General features: G+C 59.1%; 1 protein-coding gene across 2 annotated transcripts; it reads left to right on the top strand.

Annotated features, from left to right (window-relative positions):
• The first annotated feature begins 1,820 nt into the window (after positions 1 to 1,820).
• GRK2 (G protein-coupled receptor kinase 2) lies at positions 1,821 to 20,797 on the top strand. Of its 2 annotated transcripts, XM_038563772.1 has the most exons (21): positions 1,821 to 2,156; positions 11,971 to 12,047; positions 13,808 to 13,881; positions 13,993 to 14,094; positions 14,203 to 14,277; positions 14,404 to 14,465; positions 15,244 to 15,295; positions 15,611 to 15,702; positions 16,075 to 16,174; positions 16,270 to 16,348; positions 16,438 to 16,568; positions 16,841 to 16,935; positions 17,047 to 17,154; positions 17,355 to 17,421; positions 17,699 to 17,799; positions 18,335 to 18,401; positions 18,481 to 18,576; positions 18,729 to 18,891; positions 19,034 to 19,170; positions 19,289 to 19,402; positions 19,515 to 20,797. In XM_038563772.1, exons 1-21 carry the CDS (start codon positions 2,044 to 2,046, stop codon positions 19,677 to 19,679), a joined length of 2,070 nt encoding a protein of 689 aa, XP_038419700.1. In that variant the 5' UTR covers positions 1,821 to 2,043; the 3' UTR covers positions 19,680 to 20,797. The 2 variants fall into 2 exon arrangements, with proteins under 2 accessions (XP_038419700.1, XP_038419699.1); XM_038563771.1 differs by lacking the exon at positions 1,821 to 2,156 and having other exon boundaries at positions 19,292 to 19,402.
• The last annotated feature ends 1,435 nt before the right edge of the window (positions 20,798 to 22,232 follow it).

Below are 22,232 nucleotides of genomic sequence, written 5' to 3'. Positions count from 1 at the left end.
GACTAAATAAATAAAATCTTAAAAAAAAATAACTGGAGATGTGCATAGTTTGGGGTCAGGCAGTTGGGGGAGGCTACCTGGTGGGAGGTGGATGAGCAGTCATTAGCCAGGGAAGAAGGCACACAGAGCCTAGGACTCTCTACCCCCCCTCCCCACTCTCAGCAGCTCCCCAAATGCTTGGTAACTCCATCCGGTCTAGATTTGGGAGAGGTGTCTCTGGTCAGGGTCTGCATCAGGGCAGCAACTAGGGGATCCTGAGAAGTGGGCAGGTTTAAGAAGATTCTCAGGCCAGACTAGAGGGTGTAGTGAGAGATTAGGCCAGGGGCGAAGGAAGTATTAAGGATGATGCCTGGAGTTCTGACCTGAGTATCTGGGAGGATGGTAGTGTTGTCCACTGAGAAGGGACCTTGTTATTTCTGATGTGCTCTGGTTCTGATCTCAGAAGGTGGCCTGAGAAACGTGAAGAGGAGGGAACTCTGCTTTGCAAAAGGCTCCTGGATCCTGGCCTATGAACAGCATGAGGCTTGAGCCCCATGTGCCCAGGGCTGGGAAGAGATCTTGTCATCTGTTGAGATGAGATAGGGGGTGCTGCTTTGAGACACATGGAACTTCCTACCCCCACCCCCAGAGTCTTCTTGGTACAGTGAGTTTCCCTTACCAGGCAGCACTGACACTCCTATGTCCTCCCAGGCTGAGAGAGGTTTGATTCCATGTTGTGGAATCATGATGAGTCCATAAAGATTTCATGGATGGGTGGGGGTGCAGGCCAGGGACTTGGGTCTACAAGCTGGTCCACAGAGAGTGGGAGTTGGCGCAGACTCCCTCGTCCTGCATAGGAATCCTGAGGCAAGAGCTGGGTCAAAAGCAGGAGGGGTGGGGAATGGGGCTGGGGTAGGGCCTGGAGCGTGACTGCAATTGTTCAAGCCCCAAATTCATGGTGACCTGTTAGGTGTTCTAGGTCCAGACTGGGTCCCTGGTTGGATATCCCAGTCCTGGGTCTGTGTTCAGAGTTCCTGATGTTGGGTCTGGAGCTCTGGTCTGAGGTAGATGGTCTGGTCCTCATTCCTAAGTCCAGGGTTTAGGGTCATGATCACGGTCTGGGTCTGGTGTTGGACTCAAAGTTGGGGTTAGTAACCAGGCTGGGATCAGTGTTTGAGGTCATGGTCCAAAAACTAGATCTGGGGTCCTGTTGGGGGGTCTGAGGTCAGCGTGTGGGTGGTAGGGGGACAGGACATAGGGCTGTGATCTCGTGTCACAGAGTCTAATAAGACAGTGGCCCAAGGTCTGGGATTGGGGTCCTGTTTGGAGGCCCGGGTCAGGAATGTTATCCAGGTCTAATGTCGGGTCGTGGACTTCGGCCACGGTCTAGAAGTCAGGGGTTACGTCCGGGGCCTGAGGGCCAAGTTCCGAAGAGCGTGTTCTGAAGCCGCAGTCTGGGGTTGAGGGCCGTGGTCTACCGTGGAGCGTGGGATCCGAGCTGGGATCCGCATTGTGGCCGAGGTCTGGGCCCAGGGTCTACTCCGGCGGATTCCAGGTCTGGGGTCAGCGTCACGGTCCAAGTCCGGGTCGGGGTCGGGTCGGGTCGGGCCGGGCCGGGGCGGTCGGGCCGGGCGGGCCCAGGGAAGGGTCTCGCGCGGCCGCGGGGTCAGGCTCGGGCCAGCCCGCGCGGCCTCCAGGGGGCGCCGCCGCCCGCCTGCCCGCCTGGCCCCTTGCGGGCTCGCGGCGCTGTGCGCGGCAGGCGGGGCCGGAGGCGGCGGCGGCTCCGGGGCGCGGGCGGCGGCGGCGGCGGCGGTGGCGGCGGCGGCGGCGGCGGCGGCCCGACTGCAGTCCCGGCGGGAGCGGAGCGAGCCGGGGCCGGGCCCGAGCCGGCGCCATGGGGCGGCGCCGCCTGTGAGCCGCGGCGAGCGGAGCCGCGGGCGCCGAGCGGGGCCAGGCGGGCGGCGGCGCCCGAGGCCGACGGAGCGGCCGGGCCGGGCCGAGCGCGCCGAGCGGAGCGGAGCGGAGCGGAGCGGAGCGGCGGGAGAGGCCGCCGCCGCCGCCAAGATGGCGGACCTGGAGGCGGTGCTGGCCGACGTGAGCTACCTGATGGCCATGGAGAAGAGCAAGGCCACGCCGGCCGCGCGCGCCAGCAAGAAGATCCTGCTGCCCGAGCCCAGGTGAGGCGGCCGCCGGCCGGGCCCGCGCCCGCTCCCCCTCCCCGAGCCCGCGGCCCAGGACCCCCGCCCCCGCTCCACCCCGTGCCCCGTGTCCAGCCTCCGCTCGGGGGTGGGCAGCCCCGACGGACCCCGGAGCCCCAGACCCGCTGCACCTGAACCCCGAGCGCCCGCCGCCCGCCGCCCGGCCCCCGGCCCCCGGCCCCCGGCCCCCGGCCCCCGAGCCGTGCGGTGCCTCCTCGGCCCCGCGCCCCTGCCGTCCCCGCAGGGCCCCCTCCTCCGCCCGCCGCCGGCTACCTGGCCTGACTACATCACCATCCCTTTGCTCTCCCGACTCCCAGCACCCTGCCTTGGGCGCCGCTGCCCCCACCCCTAGCCCCCTCACAGCAAGTCTTCTCGGTCTCCCCCACCCTTCTGGTGGGTCACCGGCTGGAGTAGGGTTTGAGAGTGCCTTGGGGGCCAGGTTGGTGGTGGTGGGGAGCAGGGTGTGGTGTGTGCCCCAGCCCGGTGCGGGGGGGGGGGGGGGGCGGGGAGGCACCCACTACCCCTCTGTCGTCGAATTCCTCCCCTGGGGGCCCTGTATGTGGTGCCCTGTGGGTGCTGTTTGCCAGGGGACATCCCTGCACCTCTGCAGCAGCTGGACCACGGCTGCCACCTCTCTCTGAGACAACTGATGTCACTGCACCTGGTATCAAAGTTTAAACTGTTCAGGATGTAGGCACGTTCTGTTCAGGATATGGACCACTGCTGAGGCTTGTCCAGCATTTTATGGCTTCTAGAGTATTTTCTCATTGTTTGAGCCCCTTGGCAGCCTGTGAACAGATAGGACAGGTGCGGTTTTGTCTCCTTGGAACAGGTGGGGAAGCCGAAGCCCCAGATGTGGCTTGCCCAGTGTCCCAGGTAATCCAGGATGGTGCCCAGTCACCAGGTCAGGGCTTCTGGCTTCCACTTCCACATCATGTCTACCACTCAGGCCTGAGCCGGCGCCCGACCATTCTGCATGGGTGAGAGCTGTGTGCCCACTGTGATAGCTCATACCCGAGAGTTGGCATGCTGGAACCCTGGCTGGCCTGGGAACCTGGGCCTGTCCTCACTGCCGTGGTCGTGTCATGTGACTTCGGGCAAGTCCCTTCCTGTTTCTGAGCCTCAGTTTTCTCATCTGTGAAATGTGGATAGCATGAAATGGGGGTTGGGACCCTCTGGTGCCCTAAGTATTTGAGGCAGAGCCCAAAGCTGCAAGGAGTGCCATGCCTACCTCCCTGGCCCCCTTCTCTGTGCCCCTGTTCACTGGGTTTCGGATTGACTGAACACCAACCCTGGGAGAGGAAAATTGGTCTGCATTTTGAAAAGGCCGTTGAGGCCCCCCCCCCTCTTTTTTTTTTCTAAGACATTTGCAATCAGATTTCTCAAAACAGGAACCAGGCTGACTGTCAGCTGGGGGCTGTCCAGGGAGCAGTGACAGTTAGAACAAAAAATGAGTTCAGAAATGACAAAGCCACGAGGGAGGAAGCACGGAGAGTCAACCTCTGGGACTCACAGCGGCTCTCTTTGGTGGCTGTGGCCTTGAGACCCTCCTGCAGGTTGGACTTCTACAAAGTGTCAGGCAGAGCGTTTTCTGGAACTCTCTGTGTTTGGGTAATCTCTCCCCAGAATGCATTGCTCCTGATGGGGCCCCGCCTTGGGTTGGCTCTGCAGGTGTTAGAACCCTGAGAAACGAGCTGTTCCTCTTTTCCTGTCCCTTTTACCATCTGTGGTAGTGATGGTGCTGATAGGAATGATGGTAGAAGTGATAATAATTTATTATTTATTATGACATCTGTCATCTCAATTGATCCAAAAACCAACCTGTGAGCTTGACAGGGCCATGCATTGCATGTAATAGTTGCTCAAGAAACGTCAGGACTATATGATGCCTGAAACGAGCCTGTGAGTCAGTTTTTGGGGAACAGCAGGAGACCCAGAGCCAGGTGCCATGGGTTCTCAAACAGAGTTACCATCCAGCAGCACAACATTGGATAGATTGCCCACATCTAAGAGATGGATAGAAGTTCTGGCAGTGCCTGTCAGTGAGCTAAGGCCAGGCCTCTTCTACTTCAGAGGACATGCCACCTTTTACTTTGTGCTTCACATACCCGGTGGGCTAGATGCCTCCTGCTCTGGAAGGTCACAATGACTGTTTCTCAGGTTTGCCTTCTGCTTCCCAGTTTGCAAAGCGGTTTTCACTCCATTTTATTCCTCTTGCAACTGTGGGAAAGCAGGCACAGCAGGTGGTATTCTCCCATTTAATATTTGAAGCAACCGAGGCTGGGGAAGGGGAGGAGGCTGAGTCCTAGAAGCAGGCTGGAATTTGAACTCAGGTCTCCGGACCCCACATGCCCCCATACGTGTCTACCCTCCCTCCGGCATCCCGTGTCCAGGGAACCACTATCTGGGCTCCATGACCTCAGCCCCCTCTGCTGTCAGCTGCCCTGGTTCACGAGGCTCAGCACCCTGGCCCCTGCCATCTGGGACAGAACAGAGTTGCTCTGGCAAACCTGGTGCCTAGAGGAGGCAGCTCCTGCCTGGGGTTATGTCTTCCCCTCACCTGTGAGGTCGGGGTCAGGTAGAAAGGTCGTGGTCTATCCACGACAAGGTGCCATTTGGAGTTGTTCCTGCCTCGGGGTGGTCCATCTTGGCAGCCTCTCTGCAGCTGGCGCCCAGGCTGTGGCTTGGCCCAGAGCTGGGGGCTGGCATCAGCTCTGACTTTTCAGAGCTAGGAACAAGAGCTGGCAGGTAGGCACAGTGCCACTTCGAGTTGGCACGAGGTCCTCCCCTTCTGTCACCCTATAGAATCTGAGGAAACACACCCATTTCTCTGCTTTCTCATGGAGCGAGGCAGAGTCGTGTAGCCGGAAGCCAGAGGACCCGGCTTTGGATCCCGCTGGGACACCAGCACGGCTCTTTTCCTGACTGTGCCCGCCTCCCTTCCCAGTGGGGTGAAGCCAGGGGCCGGCTGCTCCCAGATGCCCTCTCAGTGCTCCCCCGGCTCTCGGGCCTGTGGTCTGTGCTTCTCCCTGAAGGAGCTGCTGTCTCCCTTCACCAGCAGCGGTCCTGTAATTACTGTCATTTGCTTAATATGACCACGGAGGCCGAGTGTAATTAATCTCTGGGCTCTTGGCTGAGGAGCCTAGCTTGGGCGGCCCCAGGAGATACCCCTGCCCTCCCTGGGGACAGTGGCAGCCCCAGCAGCAGATTGCCGGAGCCGGGTGCCTCTTGCAGCCTCTGATTTTCTTGGCTCTTTCCTGGTCCCTCCCCCACCATGGATTTCCTCCTTCCTGTCCTTTTCTGGCTTGCCTGTCTCCCAGACCCGGCCACTCTTCCTCTGCTTCTTCTTCATTCCTGTTAACTCTTTGCCTCCAGGACTTCCTGTCCTTGATTTGGGGTGGGGGGGAGAAGGGGTACAGGGGAAGGTTTCCTCCCTTCCTCCTCCACTTCTCCATCACCAGCAAAGCCCTGTTGTTCCCAGTCTTCCCTTACCCAGAACTTTCCACCCCAGTAGCAGCTCTTCTCCTCAGCTCCCAGCCCCCAAACAAGGTGATCCTTTCTGCAGTCAGCAGTTAGTCGTTCCCTCTGGGCCTTTGAAGCCCCTGCTCTTCCCAGGAATGGGTCTCTGGGACGTCTCTTCCCATTCGTTCTCCTTTCCAGAGCGCACGGTTTCACATTTTTGTCATTAAGTCGCTTGCTCGCCCTCCCGCCATTCCCTCAGTAAATGGATTTGAAGGGAGCATGAGCATTACAGGTTGGAATCTGTGCAGGGGAATCTGGGCTCTGTCAAACCAGGAATAATGTGTCCTATTAATGCACGATCAATTCCTAGTAGTAAATTCCCGGTGACGTCAGGTGTAGGCACTCTGCAGCCGGCGTTTCCTCCCCGCCCCGGGCACCCAGGGGCTGCGTGCGCACGGCGGGTGCTTCCAGGATATTATGCTCCTGCCTTGGAACAAACAGCAAAAGCCAGGAATATGTGAGAATCTTTGAGGAACGCGCAGCCTCCATCACACCTGCCCCCTTCTTCCTGAGGCCCCGAGGGACCACTGTCCTCTGCTGGTTATATAAGACAGACTTGTGTTCTAGTTATCGCTAATCTGTTTCAAACAAGAGACCCTAAAAACGACCCATTTGGCTGCAGCTTTCTTCCAAAACAATAACATTCCTTCTCTGCATCACTGCCGCCTCAAAGAGTAGCATCTATGTGGGCAGAGGAGCAGGGTTGCAGAAGTGCGTTTTCTGGTGTTGAAGTGCTAGCAGCTCCATCTCTGAGTGGGGCTTTCTCGGACCCTGGAGGCCATCCAGGCCAGGGTGGGGGACAGCGTCTTCCTGGGAACCATGGGCCAAGGAGCCCTAGAACTTTGTTCTTGGTGCATTTTAGCATAATAGCAGTAAATTGCAGGGTGTGGTCCTCATGTTGTGCTAGTATAGAATCGGTGACATGTGACAAGGCTGCCAGTGTGCCCCCTTCCGCACATCCCGCAAGGAGCCACTTTGTGGCTGCCGCAGCGTTGGAAGCCTGGCTTGTTCCTTCAGATGCGTGTAGGGGGCTATGTGCGTGTGCTGCCTGGTGGGTGTCATCTTTTCTTCCCAGGCCCAGGGCTCCGGCTTTCCCCTGTTCTTGAGCTCTAAGGACACTGTGAGCCCCAGGGAGAGTCATTGAGAAATATTAATAAGAAGCCCCAGGGGACTTCCTCCTACTGCTGCCACCTCCGTGCCAGGTTTCCTGGAAATGCCACAGAGGAGCTGCAGCCACAGCCACAGCCTCTGCTCCACTGGCTTGTTAATTGGCCTTTCCCGGAGCGTGGCTGTTCGAGGTGTGGCCGCACCAGACCCGCCAGGCCTGTGGCCCCCATGCCAGCTCACTCCATCCTGGGGTTTCATGACTCTGGCATCCCTGTCACACAGGAGCATAGGATCCAGGGCCCTAGCCTGGCAGGTGCTGGCCAAAGCTGCCCGTAGCCTGCGAGGCTCCCGGAAGCGATGCTGCCCGCTGCCCACAGCACTGGCAGGGGATGGAGGGAAAGGCAGCCGGGGCACGAGTCTGGGGTCCCCTGAGACCCTGCATCCAACGCCTGAAGAGGCTGAAGGGAGGCCCCTGCCTGGTGGGACAACTTTTCTCAGAGAGAGTTGGACGCTTTCTTGTTTTCTGGCCACTAATGCAGGGTGGGATGCTGTGCAAGCTGCTCAGCTTCAAGCCTAGATTTCTTCACCATCAAAACAAGTGTGTTTGCTTCTGACCCCTGCTTTCTCTCCCAGTCTACACACAAGCTACTGTCTTTGACCTTCTGTGGGAGTCACCTGTGAGGGCCCAGGTCAGCTCATCAGGCCTCTATGCCACACAGCAAGGGACCTTGCTTTTCTTCTGAAACACGTGGTTCCAGAAGCCACCGGAACTTCTCCCCCACAGCCCTCACTGCCTTCCTGTCACCCCTACCCGCACTCCGGGCTGGGAGGGAGGATGTGCCCTTTACCTCAGTGTCAGGCTTGGCCTGCTCCTCAGAGCAGCTGGTGCTGGAGAGAACAGCCCTGGCTGTAGGCAGCAGGGTCTGGCAGCTCCCTGTCATGGCAGGGCAGGTCCTCCTGCCAAGGGGCCCTTGCTACTCTCTTGGGGCAGGTATCAGGCTCTGCCACCTGCCCCCCCGCCCCCCCGCCCCCCCGCCCGGGCCCCTGCACCTGATCAGCGTGAGTGTGTGAGGCTGGTCTGTGAGAAGGGTCGCCTTGCAGCCCATTCACCTGACTCAGGAGGCCCCCTGGCCATATGTAGGCCGCACTCTCTCCATGCTTGGGAAGTGTGGAACAGAGTCCTGCACAAGACCCAGTAGCTTGGGATGGTGTTCTAGAAGAGGCACAGGTAGTGGAAACCCAGGAAGAGGGCTGCCCCCAGGAGGGGTCTTGAGCTGACAGCACTCGCAGCAAGGCTGACATCTTGGGACAGTCCTGCTGTGTCCTCAGGCTTTTTAAATGGCCAGCGTGGTGGTGGCAATTCAGCATTTTGTCGACATCCTCATTTCACAAATGAGGAAACTGGGCATTTAAAAGTTTGTGACCAGGCGTGGCCTCGAGGGAGGGAGGTTGAGGAGAGCCATTTGGAATTTGGGGCTGAGGCCCTTCTCCGGAGAGGCTGGGAGCCTTAGGGTCCTTCTGGCGGGAAAGATGCAGGCATTTGGTTCTCCTGACAACCCGGAGTTGATCTGGCAGCCATGTGCTCTGAGATATCGGCGTTGTTGGCCTGGGTGGGGGCAGGAATGCTGCTCTGGGCTGGTCGCCACTCTAGACTCCACCAGTATCTGGGAGCGGGTGTTGGAGACCAAGGTGACCCAGCCCAGGAGGCTGCCGCCGCCTCCCATGCCAGCCTGTACTTGCCACCCTGGTGAGAGTATGTCCGTAACACATTTTTCTGACCTGCCAGCTCCCTCGGCTGCCAGCCCCACGAGAACAGACAGGAAACCCTAATGTTGTCGCTTTGGGGGCCTTCCATTCAACGGCTCTGCTCAGTCTGATCTCGTGTTTGGGGGGGGGGGTGTTTATTTTATTTAGAAAACATTTTTTCTTTTCAAGGAGGACAGTGAAGTGCTGTGGGCTGGGAAGAGAGCTGTTACCATCCCATACAGCTTCAGAGGGGAGGCAAGGTCTGGCCACCTGGGCCCCACTTTCTGCTCTTTCCTGGGCTGAGCCCACAGCAGAGCCACCGGGATGGGAGAAGGCTGTGCCGCAGGCCGGCTCCCCAAGAAGCACCCATCCTGGCTCCCTCGTCTGCAGTCCCTGGTCAAGAGTGTAGTTCCCTAGCGACTCTAGTTCATAGCTGTTGTTGGGGCCGCCAAGGCCCATGGTGGGAAGTGGTGGGCATTCCCGTTGTATTGCCTTTACTAAGCTGGTGCCAGTCTCACTGGTTCCCAGGAAGCCAGTTTGGGGCTCAGGAGGGCTTCCCGGTGCTTCGCACGGGTCATGCCCAGCTGGCTACTGGGGGTCACCCTTCACAGGCTGCAGTCACTTTGCCTGTCACCCACCTATCTGGGCATCCCTCCTTACCGCAACTGACCACGATCTGACCATTCGCCTCCATGGAGGATTGATGTTTGTGATATCTTTTCCCACTTTATTACTTTGTCCAGAATTGTCCCAAAGCACAGAATTGGGTGCAGGCATGGAGTGCCAATAGCTGAACCAAGGGGTGGTGAGGATCCAGCCTTCCTGGTCCACTTCCCAGGGAAATTCAGCCATTTGGCCCTTCCAGGGTTCCCAAGGCCCCGAGGCCCTAACTCTTGGCTGCTGGGCCTTTGCTGCCTTGCACTGGGCCCTTGCTCTTGTGCCGCACCCTGGCCCACCCCTGCCTGGTACCACTGCCCTCCAAAACGGAGGTCTTGCATGCTCCCTCGCAGGGAGAGGAACTGTAGGGCTCCAGTCTCTGATCTGGAGGCCCCAGGGCAGGTTTTTCAAGCTTCTGCCGTGTGTGAAGCACAGAGCGGGCCTTGGAATCCAGCCTTGCTTCTTGAGTGCCTGTGAGTCCCAGGGGACTGCAGAGATGTTCTTGCTGGAGGCTGGTGGGTGTGAGCCAGTGTGTGCCAGCATCGGGCATTGGTGAGGGCCACATGCTGTCCTTGGAGGCTCTGCATATTGCCTGGAGCCATCTTTGCTTTCCCCAGGGGAACCAGCTCTGAAGTGGCAGCAAGGGGCCACTGAGCCACTGGCCCTCAGCCAGGAACTCTACTCTCATTGGCTGGAGTCAGAGGATGGGGACATAGGACAGCAGTCCTGGTCATTAGCACCTGTCTTCCTGTTAGCGACAGGTTTTGGAGGAGGTCATGGCATCTTCCAGCTTTCAAGGGTGGGGGTGCAGGGGAGGGAGTCACTGTTTAAGGACCTTGCTTACAATAGCTCTGAATGTTCCCGTTACATTGTGTGGCTCAAACTGGAACAGCGGCTTGGGAGAGCTGGAGCCTGGGCTTCCACCCAAACCATCGTAGAAGGAGAGTGCTGAGCAGAAAGGGCAGGGGTCCCCCAGAGGCTGGGCAGCATTCATTGACAGCACTGGCCCTGCCCCTGCTAGGAGCCCTCTCACCTCGGGCACCTCTTCATGGGCAGAACTTAGGCCGGCCTGGCCTGCCATCGGCTGGCCCAGTCAGTTCTGCTTACTTGATGGCTTGAGCCTGCTCCCACCCACCCTGTTTCTTTCCCTCTTTATTGGTCATCCCCCGTGTGTTGTCATCACCTGGGCTTCCTCCTCTGGTGCCTCTAGTAGACTGTCTGCCCTGGACCAAGCTCCTCAAATGTCCTCTGCCGAGTTCCCTCCTGCCTGACAGCCTCTTGCTCACCCTTGGCTTGGTCTTCCCCTGCTTGTCCCCACATCCACCCATCTGCCCTGGGCTTTGCCACCTGTTGACATCTGGTTTGCACTGAGGAACCCAGTGAAGTTCCTCCTCCACACAGCCTCTCCTGACAGTCCAGAATATTCTTCCCTTCCTGCATGGCTCCCATCAGGCTTTGACACACACTGTCTGATGTCTTAGAACCACAGATGTAGAAATTGGGCCCTGAGAGGGACTGCCTGGAGGGCAGGGGTCCATGGAACCTTCTAGTCAATGATGTCCAGCAGGCCTTGGTGGATCCGCGTTGGGCTCCAGAGGGATGCAGTGAGGCGGGGGTGCAGAGCCCAGACTTTCTTATACTGGTCCTCGCCAGTTGCAGTGTCTTTTATCAGCGGCCCCACATATCCTACAGGCCGTGTGAGCATTGCACAGGCTCAGGTGTGCCTGCCCAGCATGGTCCTCAGTATAGGGCTGGGAGTGTTTGTCAGGAGCCCGGGCTCATGAAGGCCAGAATGATTACAGCTAGCCATCATGACAGGCACTGGTGGGGCTGGACCACAGTGGCCCAGGAAGGTGTAGGAGGGGGCAGCAAGGTGTGTCTGAGGCATGAAGGATAGCCCCATGCTACTTGCCCAGATAGCTTAGTGTTGAGGGTGAGCTCTTCTGGTGGGGAGTGCTGGGTGGTCATGTTGGCCAGCCGCTCCCCTGCTGCCCTCCCAAGTAACCCAGGGGTAGGGGGCACATTTTTAAATCAGATGTTAGGGACACAGGAACTGAGGCTTGGCTTTTATTTTGTTTTTACTAGGTAAAAAACTTGAGCTAAGATTCACATAACATAAAAGTCATCATTTTAAAGTGTCCAATCCAGGGGGCTTTTGTATGTTCTCTGTGTTGTGCCACCTGTGCCCTACCTCATTCTAGAACATTTCCATCATCCTAAATAGAAACCCCATACCTATCACTCCTCTTCTCTCCCCTGGCCCCTGGCCTCCACTAATCTGCTCTCTGTGTCTGTAGATTTGCCTGGTCTGGTCACGCGATTAAGTGGAGTCATAGAACTTGGGGCCTCTTGTAACTCTTTTTTTTTTTTTTTTTTTCCACTTAGCCTGCTCAGGCTCATCTGTGTGGTAGCATTTCCATGTATCAGTGCTTCATCCCACTTTATGGCCAAGCAGTAGTATATGGTAAAGATAGGCCCATTTTGGTTACCCATCATCTGCTAATGGTGAGGCTTGGCCAGGTTTCTGAAGCCAGCATGAGGCAGTACCGGGACCAAACTCCTGAGCAGCCACCTGCTGGCCACCCAAGCTTTTAGGGACAGAGCCTGAGTGGGAAGGCCCTGGCTGGTGGTTGCCTTCCCAGAGGGAGCAGTGACACTCTGGATTCCGGGAGAGGAAGCAGCGGGCATCCAGGGCAGCGGGGCCAGCAGGCCTGGCAGGAGCCATGGGGGCTCTGGCTCACCAAGGCCCCCCCATTTTCAGCATCCGCAGTGTCATGCAGAAGTACCTGGAGGACCGGGGCGAGGTGACCTTTGAGAAGATCTTCTCCCAGAAGCTGGGTGAGTCCATGAGGAGCTCTGCCAGCCTCAAGGGCTTCCCACCACTGTCCAGCTTCCTGGGCCCTGGGAGGCAGGGGCTGCTTTCCTGACCCCACCCCAGCTGGCTGGCCTCCCGTCCTCTCTCCCTGGAGGTCTGGCCTCCCGAGCCGATGGGGCAGGGCACCAGCGAGCACCCCACCTCCCAGGATGGCAGCAAGGCTGCTAGGGCCGTGACCCTTTGGGCCTCCCAGCCCCTGGCTGCCGGCCCTGGGAGCCCTGTGAAGGGGGGTGGGGGCCCAGCAGTCTTCCAGGGCTGCCGGGGAAGTTCCTCCTTGGGGTTTTTGTTTTTGAGAGTTGCAGCTTCCCCTTGGCCCAGGCACAGCTGCTCTGGGCCGTTGGTAGAACTGACAGGAAGGGGCGGGGCCCTTCCTGTGGCGCCTGCCAGAGCTGTGGTCGCCACCCCCTCCCCCATGGGCCCTCTTTGTGAGCAACCTGCTTTGGCCGGCCCCTCCGATCCTCCTCCTCCAGTGCCCTTGTTTTACTAGTATCTGGACTGCGGACCTGGCCCACAGGGCAGGATTGGGTTGGGGTGGATCCCAGGGAAGCAGCCTTCAGACGCACAGGGCTCTGATCTGGCCTTCTAGAGAGCAGGATCTCAGCTCTGAAATGGGAGTGGCCTGGCCTGGCCTGGCCTGGCCAGATCAGGCACTGGAGATCAGTCTTGGGGAGTCAGTATATCATGAAACATAGTTTGGGTCCCTGGCTTGTGCTGTGTGACCTTGGGCACATCACTTCACATCTCTGAGCTTGTTGGTGTCCTTACCTGGGAATTAGGAATCAGATGCCCTGCTGCTCAGGTCTGTTGGAAGGCTAGATGAGATGACCTCAGTGAAAGCCCCTTGCCCACTGGGAAACCCAGGTCACAAGTTACTCAAAGGCCAGGCCACCTTTACCAGAGGTGATGGCTGTGTGCTCTGGTAGAGGTGCCCAGACAGTGCCCCCAAAGAGGCATGGAAGCCACCCAACATAAGCCTGGTCACCCATGTCAGGCTGGAGGGAGTGGGAACTGCTCTTACCTCTGTTTTGAACCTCCAGGGCTGCTCTGGGGCCAGGCCTCAGGCCCCCATTACCTGGAAGGGGTGAGGCCTGGCCTGCCCGGGGTGGTGGGGGTCTTATTCCTGGGAGCCCTTCCCCCAGCTCGTCCTACCTCTTACCATCACCAGTGGCCTTATGCCCTTCAAGGTGCCACCCCCGGCCTGTCTTTCCCAGGACCTGCCATCGCAGAAGAGCCCCAGGTTCTACTCAGGCCCACCTGTCAGGCCTCCCTAAAGTCTGTTTCTATAACTTTTTCTCAGGGCTGCTGTGAAAAGCAGCCAGATGTGGAGGGGGCATGATATGGGAGGGGGTCCAGGAAGAGGGGCGTGTGCCCCCTGGGAAGCCACTCGGCCTGCCCCAGTGCGGGTGCTGCCCTCAAGCAGCAGGTCCAGGCCCTGGAGCCAGTCAGCCCCAAGCCTTTGCTTCACTTGCGTGCCCATCACATTCCAGCCACCGCCTGACAAAGTAGATTCTGGGATGGCTAGAGACACGGGCACTCCTTACCCCAGAGTTGAGAATCTTCAGTTGGTGGCAGCTTTTAAGGCCGCCTTGCCCAGTCCCTGCCTGGGGCAGAAACCACCTCTACCTCCTCCTTCGGGCTCAGGAGGGCCCAAGCCCATGCTGCCCACCATGATGGAAGGCCTCAGGGGGTGGGCCTCTGTGTGACCTGACACCCCGGCTTTCAGGGTACATGCTCTTCCGAGACTTCTGCCTGAAACACCTCGAGGAGGCCAAGCCCTTGGTGGAGTTCTACGAGGAGGTAAGGCCCAGCTGCCTGGAGAGAGGGGAGGAGGTTGGGCTGTTTTCATTGAATCTGCAAGATGCCTGGCGTTGGAGCCTTCATGCCACCTGTGGGGATGTTGTCCTCTAGATCAAGAAATATGAGAAGCTGGAGACAGAAGAAGAACGCTTGGCTCGCAGCCGGGAGGTCTTCGACACCTATATCATGAAGGAGCTGCTGGCCTGCTCACATGTGAGTGTCCTTAGGCCTAGACCCAGGTGCTGGCCCAGACTGGCCTGGGTGTTGGGGTGGAAAGAAAGGACCCTGCAGAGAATTCACAACCACCTCTGTCTTTTCCAGCCCTTCTCCAAAAGTGCCACCGAGCACGTCCAGGGCCACCTGGTAAAGAAACAGGTGCCTCCAGATCTCTTCCAGGTGTGTACTGGGCTTATTCCCTACTACTTCCTGGCCCAGCCAGGGGCATCCTTGGGCAGCTGAGGTCACAGAGTCTGGTCAGCTTTTAGTCTGGCTCAGTTACCAAACCCCAGCTTCTTCCCTCAGCCATACATCGAAGAAATTTGTCAGAACCTCCGAGGGGATGTATTCCAGAAATTCATTGAGAGGTGAGAGCGGGACACGTGTAAGAGGGGAAGGGGAGGAGGAGGCTACTGTGAGAGGGGTGTGGATGGTGTGTGGGAGAGAAGCCAGCCTGCTTCAGCCAGGGGCACTCGGGTACCTGGCCCACTCACGGCCCTGTGCAACATTCCTCAGGTCAGACAGGCTCCCAGCCATCACCTTCTCCACACTCCTGCCCTGCCTTTCTTAGCACCAGGCATCTCCGAGCCTGTCCCAGGCGATTCTCCAGGGAGTGAGGGACCACCTAGTCCACCTTCCTTCTCGTGGACTGTTTAGCACCTTGCTGGGCCCACCTAGGCTGAGAAGCATCAGGGTGACGGTTGAGGTGGACACAAAGGGGCACACTGTTCTCTGCTATGGCCCTCATGGCCAGAGCTGGCCTGGTGGGTGGGAGTTGTAGGCCGATTTCAGCTTGATGTCAAGAACAGCTTTCTTAGAGTCCCAGCTGCCCAGCCGTGGAGTGAGAGCTTCAGGCGAGTGAGTGCTGTGCCACTGGAGGCATGCAAGCAGGGGTGGGATGGGCATTGTTAGAGATGGGGTAGCCAGAAGTCTGGAACAGACTGGAGGACCTCTTCTTTAAGCTTATCTGAAACCCAGAGGCAGGTGGCCAGGCCCCACTTGGGCAAGCACTCTTCCTGTGTAGTCCCAGAGAGGACACTGAGGCTCGGGACCCCAGGCGATAGAATGATATGGAGTAGGCTTGCACCTAACATCATTTTGCCTGATTCCTGAGTCTCATTGGAGTCTGGTGTTCTGCTCTTACAGTGATAAATTCACACGATTTTGCCAGTGGAAGAATGTGGAGCTCAACATCCATGTGAGTTGGCCGGTGGGCATGAAGGACTGTGCTCCCTCCCTGCTGCCCTCCCTAGAGGGCCAGGCGCCAAGGCTCGGTTGGGGCCGGGGAGGTCCAGGGAGTCTGCCCTTCAGCCCCTAAGACAGTGGCTGTGGGGTCAGTGCCAGAATCCTAGAGGGGGGTGGCTCAGGGCAGGTAAGTGCATGGGGTGGATGACCCTGCATATGGGGACTCCTGCCCCCCAGCATGGGACTGGCCCCCTGCTGCCTGGGTGTCTCTGCCCAGTGGCAGGGCCCGGGCAGCCCACAGTGACGCCTATTGTTGCCACCCCCACAGCTGACCATGAACGACTTTAGCGTGCACCGCATCATCGGGCGAGGGGGCTTCGGCGAGGTCTATGGGTGCCGGAAGGCCGACACGGGCAAGATGTGAGCACCGGCTCACAGTGTCGAGTGGGATGCCTGAGGGAGGGGAGGGCCCCCTGGGATGTCAATGGGGACCGGGGGCCCCCAGGTACTGAGTGAGCAGACCTCTGCAGAGGGTGACTTCCCTTCCATCCTGTCTTTGTGCTGCTACGCATCCCGCAGGCCCCCAGAGCCCCTGACTCCCCAGCACCTGCTCCTGCCCTCTCTCCCTCTTGACTCTGATGTGTCTTATGCTTGTCACGCAGTGTCTAGTCTTCACTACAGGAGCCCTGAGGCCTGCCCCCCCACCTCTGCTGCCCCCCCAAATGCAGCCCTGGGCTCTGAAGGTCCGGCTGGGCTGATTAACTGACCAGCACCCTCCCCCTTCCCCACCAGGTATGCCATGAAGTGTCTGGATAAGAAACGCATCAAGATGAAGCAGGGGGAGACCCTGGCCTTGAACGAGCGCATCATGCTATCCCTTGTCAGCACTGGGGTGAGCCAGGAGGGCTCAGGCTGGTTACTTGCTGCAGCCTTTGGTTCCGGAACCAGGTGCAGCCTCTGCTGACCTCCCCTCCTATGTTCTCCTAGGACTGCCCGTTCATTGTCTGCATGTCCTACGCATTCCACACGCCGGACAAGCTCAGCTTCATTCTCGATCTCATGAACGGTGAGTGTGTGGCCTGGCCCCAGTTGGACCATGGGGCTGGGGGCTGGGCCCAGGAGCTGAGTGCCACCCTGCGGGGCTGTCTTCTTCAGGTGGGGACCTGCACTACCACCTGTCCCAGCACGGGGTTTTCTCTGAGGCCGATATGCGCTTCTATGCTGCCGAGATCATCCTGGGCCTGGAGCACATGCATAACCGCTTCGTGGTCTATCGGGACCTGAAGGTAAGGCTCTGGCCCCATCAGCCCCTCAGCACACCTGGCAGGGGGCATTCGGGGACCTGGCCAGCTGCTGCCTTCCTTCCCTCCCTACCACCAAGCCATTTTCTAGATTCACATTGTCATTGGGGGAAGGAGGAAAAGACCCCCCACTCCCGGGGCTTTGCCCCTGGACCCCCTAACTCTCAAGAATGAGGATGGTAACCCAGGCAGCATCTTGCCTGTCCAGACCCTATCCTGAGCCACCCCAGAGGCAGCTCACTAGGCTTCCTCCACAGCCAGCCAACATCCTTCTGGACGAGCATGGCCACGTGCGCATCTCAGACCTGGGCCTGGCCTGTGACTTCTCCAAGAAGAAGCCCCACGCCAGCGTGTGAGTGCCCAGCCCCCTCCCTCCTACACTCACACACACACACACACACACACACACAAATACACACAATCCACCAGGCCCACTCACGGCCTCGCCTCCTTACTTCCATAGGGGCACCCACGGGTACATGGCCCCCGAGGTCCTACAGAAGGGTGTGGCTTACGATAGCAGTGCTGACTGGTTTTCCCTGGGCTGCATGCTTTTCAAGTTGCTGCGGGGGTAAGTGGGCCTTCCCAGGCAGGTGGGTGGGAGGGAATGGAGAGGAGTTCTTTCCTTGTCCAGGTTAGAGGCCTAGGGGAGGGGAGCATACAGTGGCCTGAGTATTAGGGTGGCACCATCCCTGGGTTTCAGTGAAGATCATTGTGGCTGCCTGCCTCAATTTCCCCATTCCTGTCCTCTGACTGCATGTGTCTTCCCAGGCACAGCCCCTTCCGGCAGCACAAGACCAAAGATAAGCATGAGATCGATCGCATGACGTTGACAATGGTGAGTGTAGGGAGGCTGGGTGGAGTCCTTGGGGGGCTGTGGTGGGGCTGGGGTCTCCTGTGTGTGTTAGGGTTGTGGATTCTTGGTTCTTACCAACTAACAACAAATTCGGGCCACTCATCCTTACTCTGGCCTCCTGCCCCAGAGGCTCCCCATCCCTGTGTTGTCAGAACAAACATGCCTGCTGGGGTGAGTGAGGAAGCTATGCCCTGTCTCTTTCTGTGCTGGGGGCCAAGACTCCTCTTGGGCCCCTGCCAACGTCTGCTCCTCCCTGCAGGCTGTGGAGCTGCCTGACTCCTTCTCCCCTGAACTCCGTTCCTTGCTGGAGGGGTTGCTGCAGAGGGATGTCAACCGGAGACTAGGCTGCCTGGGCCGAGGGTGAGTGCCCAGAACCAGGGCCACAGTCCCAGGCTCTTCCTCCCTGCTAGGGTCATGTGGGCATGCTGCTAGGCCAGCCTGAGGATGAGGGCCATGTCCTGTTGCTGGAGCCCCCTCCTGGTGCCAGCTGCCTTCCAGGGGCTCACAGGGTGGGACATAACCAGCCCCTTCCAGTGTTCTCAGGGGGATGGCTGCCTGGGGTTGCAGCTGCTGGAGCTGGCTGGGACCAGCTTCCAGAAAAGCCCCTGCAACAAAGATGGTGATGATAATGATGCTGACAAGAACCTTTTATGTTTATTAAACATTTACTAAGTGCTGGGCATGATGTTGTAAGATTTACAAATATGAAAACTCACAAGAGCCCTATGATGTGGGAACTGTTGGTCTCCTCATCTTAGAGATGAGGAAACAGGCCGAGGTTTAAGGAACTTGCCCAAGGTGACAGCAAGAGAATGGTCGCCCTGGGAGTTAGCCTGGGCCCCCTGCTCCAGCACCCAGACTTAGCTCCAGCTTCCTGACCCGCGTCTTCCCACAGGGCTCAGGAGGTGAAGGAGAGCCCATTCTTCCGCTCCCTGGACTGGCAGATGGTCTTCTTACAGAAGGTACCGGCCTGGGTCGGGGCCAGGTGGGCACCCTGGAGCCCCTGCCCGGTGCTGATGCCCAGCCTTTGTTTTGCTGCAGTACCCTCCCCCGCTGATCCCCCCTCGAGGGGAGGTGAATGCTGCTGATGCCTTCGACATTGGTTCCTTTGATGAGGAGGACACAAAAGGAATCAAGGTACAGGGGTGCCCCGGCCTCTCCCACCTGAGCCCTGATCCTGGCCTGCAGGGCTCTTGTCGGCTGCTGGGCCTCAGGCCCCTGCCCAAACATGCCTTGGCTCGGGGTGGGCAGGCCTATGGCTGATGGATGGTCCTGTCTGCTCCCCGAAGTTGCTGGACAGTGACCAGGAACTCTACCGCAACTTTCCCCTCACCATCTCCGAGCGGTGGCAGCAGGAAGTGGCAGAGACAGTCTTTGACACCATCAATGCTGAGACGGACCGAATGGAGGCCCGCAAGAAAACCAAAAATAAGCAGTTGGGCCATGAGGAAGGTGAGGTTGCCCGCTGCTCGCTTTAGAGTGGAGAAATAGGCTCCAATTTCAGGAAGCCACTGGAGCTCACGGCCAGAGTGGCCGAACCAGGATTCCGACCCGGCCGGCCTGGCTGAGTCCACCTCTCCCTGTCTCGTGTCAGACTATGCCCTGGGCAAGGACTGCATCATGCACGGCTACATGTCCAAGATGGGCAACCCCTTTCTGACTCAGTGGCAGCGGCGGTACTTCTACCTGTTCCCCAACCGGCTGGAGTGGCGGGGCGAGGGCGAGGCCCCGGTAAGAAGAAGGCTGGGGTTGGGGAGCGCAAGAGAGGATGGCGGGGAGGGGGGCTGGCTGGCCTGTCCTGTGCCCTCACCGCCCCGCCCTGCCCCGCCCGGCCCCTCCCACCCCGCAGCAGAGCCTGCTGACCATGGAGGAGATCCAGTCCGTGGAGGAGACTCAGATCAAGGAGCGCAAGTGCCTCCTTCTCAAGATCCGAGGCGGAAAACAATTCGTGCTGCAGTGCGATGTGAGTGGGGCCAGGGGCCAGTCGGTGGGGGCAGACTGGGACCAGAGCCTCAGGGTGCCCTGGGGAGCACTCCGGCCTGACACCCAGCCCCCTGCCCCTGGGTGCCCTGCAGAGCGACCCCGAGCTGGTGCAGTGGAAGAAGGAGCTGCGCGATGCCTACCGCGAGGCCCAGCAGCTCGTGCAGCGCGTGCCCAAGATGAAGAACAAGCCACGCTCACCCGTCGTGGAGCTGAGCAAGGTGCCGCTCGTCCAGCGTGGCAGTGCCAATGGCCTCTGACCCGCCCACCCGCCTTTTATAAACCTCTAATTTATTTTGTCGAATTTTTATTATTTGTTTTCCCGCAAAGCGGAAAAGGTTTTATTTTGTAATTATTGTGATTTCCTGTGGCCCCAGCCTGGCCCAGCCCCCAGGGGGGGCCCGCTTGCCTTGGCTCCTGCCGCCACCAACCCAGCCACTGTCCAGCTGCCCTTAGCCCTGCCCCTCCAGGGGCCTCCCCTCCTGGTGTCTTCGTGTGGAGAGGAGACCGGCCGCCCGGCAGCCCTCCTGGCCCTTCCCCAGGGATGATGCCACACTGAGCTGTGCCCCCTCAGGCCCTGGGCCGTGCTCTGAGGGTGGCCTGGTGCCCCCTACTCCAGGGGAGGCTGCAGCACAGGGATAGTACTTGAATTTTCCCACCGCAGCCCCTCCTGCGACAGGGGCATAGTCTTGCACTGTCGTGTCCTCCAGCCACTTGGTGAAGGAGGGGCCCAGTATCTCCCCGACCCCAGGGCCAAGCAGCAGTGACTTGAGCTCTGGTGCCCTTGCTCGGGAAGAACCCCTGTGTCACTGGCTGCCTCCGTTCCCACAGTTCCCTGGACGCTGAGGGGCTCGGCCAGGAGGGTGGCATTGGCAGCAAGTCCCGCTGCCTTCCCTGCAGTACCCCTTTCCTCCACCCCAAGCGCCCGGGCTCAGGGACCACAGAAAGGCAGCTGTGGATTGTGTTACACTGGCCTTGCCTGGCCCCAAGGTCCCCTGCCCCCTGGGCCAGGCCAGGCCTTGTATGCCTGGGACCATGGGGGACCAGCCTGGACAGGCCGGGCAGCACAGCGAGAGGAGCCAGGTGGGGCCAGCTCTCGCCACCCCTGGCTGGTCAGTGTGCCTCCCGGGCTGTCCAGCCCCATAGCCCCACGTCCCGTTCATGCCACTGCCCACAGGGTGCCATCCTGCCCGCCGCATGCCCCCTTGTGCCAGTCGCGCTGCCGTGTGTGGTGTCGCGCCCTCTCCCCCTGGGGCTGGGTTGGCACACCCTCCCCTCCCATCTACTCACCCCCTGGGGTGTTCCTTTGCCGATTTTTGAATGTGATTTTAAAGAGTGGAAAATGAGACTATGCGTTTTTATAAAAAATGGTGCCTGACTTGGCTGTGTCCGATTCTTTTGTGCCCAGTGACCATTTTCAGCTACCACTGGGCTGGGGCCCCTAGGAAAGAGGGTCTTGGTGGCACCAGCTCCCTTCCATTGCCACAGCAGGCATCCGGGGCCAGCCTGCCCTGGCCCATTCCCTCTCTGGGGTGGGGCAAGGGGCTCCACTCTCCTCCCACCCCACCAGCTCATCCTCCCACCCTCAGGGAGCAGAAGGGGTCTTCTGCCCACTGTCCAGGGAAGCAGAGAGAGGTGCCTGCAGTTCAGTGCCTGGTGTTGCATTTGGACTGACTGAGCAAGCACCCCGGCTCACCAGGCACTGTGCTGAGGACACCCTCCAGGCAGTCAGACAACCACCTCTGCCCTTGGGGTCACACAGCAGCCTCTGAGCTCTTGGACCTCTCTGGCTTTAGCCTCCTCTCTTGCCTTGCTGCACCATCCCCAGGAAGGGTCCGGAGGGCCTGAGGGATGCCCCAGCATTGGGCCGCTACCTGGAGGCTCTGATCAACTTCATTTCCCCTATGTCCTTGCCCTTCAGGCCCTCTGTGGGTGATGTCTGTTGCTGTCCATTCCATGCAGGAGGGGCCTCTACATGCAGAGCACAGCATGGCAGGGGGAAAAGGAAGGCTGCTGAGGGTGGGATGCTCTGGGGGTAGTGGCTGAGTCTTGGGAAGGAAAGCCCTTTGAGCTGGGCCCACAGCACTGGGGTGGGGAGTTGCAGTAGATGTTCCTCATGCAGGGAATGGCCAGGCAGTCAGGAGTGGCTCAGTTAGGAGCTCTGTGGGAAGGAGCCAGCCTGGGAGGCCCTGGACACCAGGCTGAACCTGGCGCAGAGCCCAGGGCGTACTCAGTGACAAAGATGAAAATGGACATGGGGTCTGTACTTGGATAGGCTCTGGGAAGTGCCTGAAGGCTCTGGACAGGCTGGGTGATGGGGCCGGCTATAGAACAAGTCGCCGATAAACATGCTGATGCATGGAGGAAGGCAAAGGATAGGAGGCAGGGAGACAGGTTAGGGGCCACTGCTTCTGTCCAGGGAAGAAATGCAAAGAGAGGCCAGCTGGGAAGAACACAGTCCACCAAGAATGGGCCACACCTGGAGACAAGAAAGAGGTAGGAGTCCCAAGAGGGCGCACAGCGAGTTCTATAGCACATTCAGAATCGGGACAGCCAGGGAGTGCAGCCTGGGGGAAAGGGTGAATGTGACCAAATCTGATTGTAGGTAATGCTAATGGGATAGCATGGGATACCAGGCACACAGATGTCCCAGAGGCAGCTAAAATGCAGTCCTGGGGGTGGCACAACAGGCTTTTAGGCAGGGGGTGCGGGGAGCCCTACTTTGGGGCTGGAGAGGGAGATGGGGTTCTGGAAGAGGGTTGAGAAGACAAGGGAATTAGGATTCACCCTGGTGGAGAGTTGTGTTCAAGACT

This window comes from Canis lupus, chromosome 18 (genome assembly GCF_011100685.1).
Source record: "Canis lupus familiaris isolate Mischka breed German Shepherd chromosome 18, alternate assembly UU_Cfam_GSD_1.0, whole genome shotgun sequence".
Classification (NCBI taxonomy): domain Eukaryota; kingdom Metazoa; phylum Chordata; class Mammalia; order Carnivora; family Canidae; genus Canis; species Canis lupus.
Note: the sequence above shows the minus strand (reverse complement) of the source record. Positions and strands in the feature narration are given on the sequence as shown.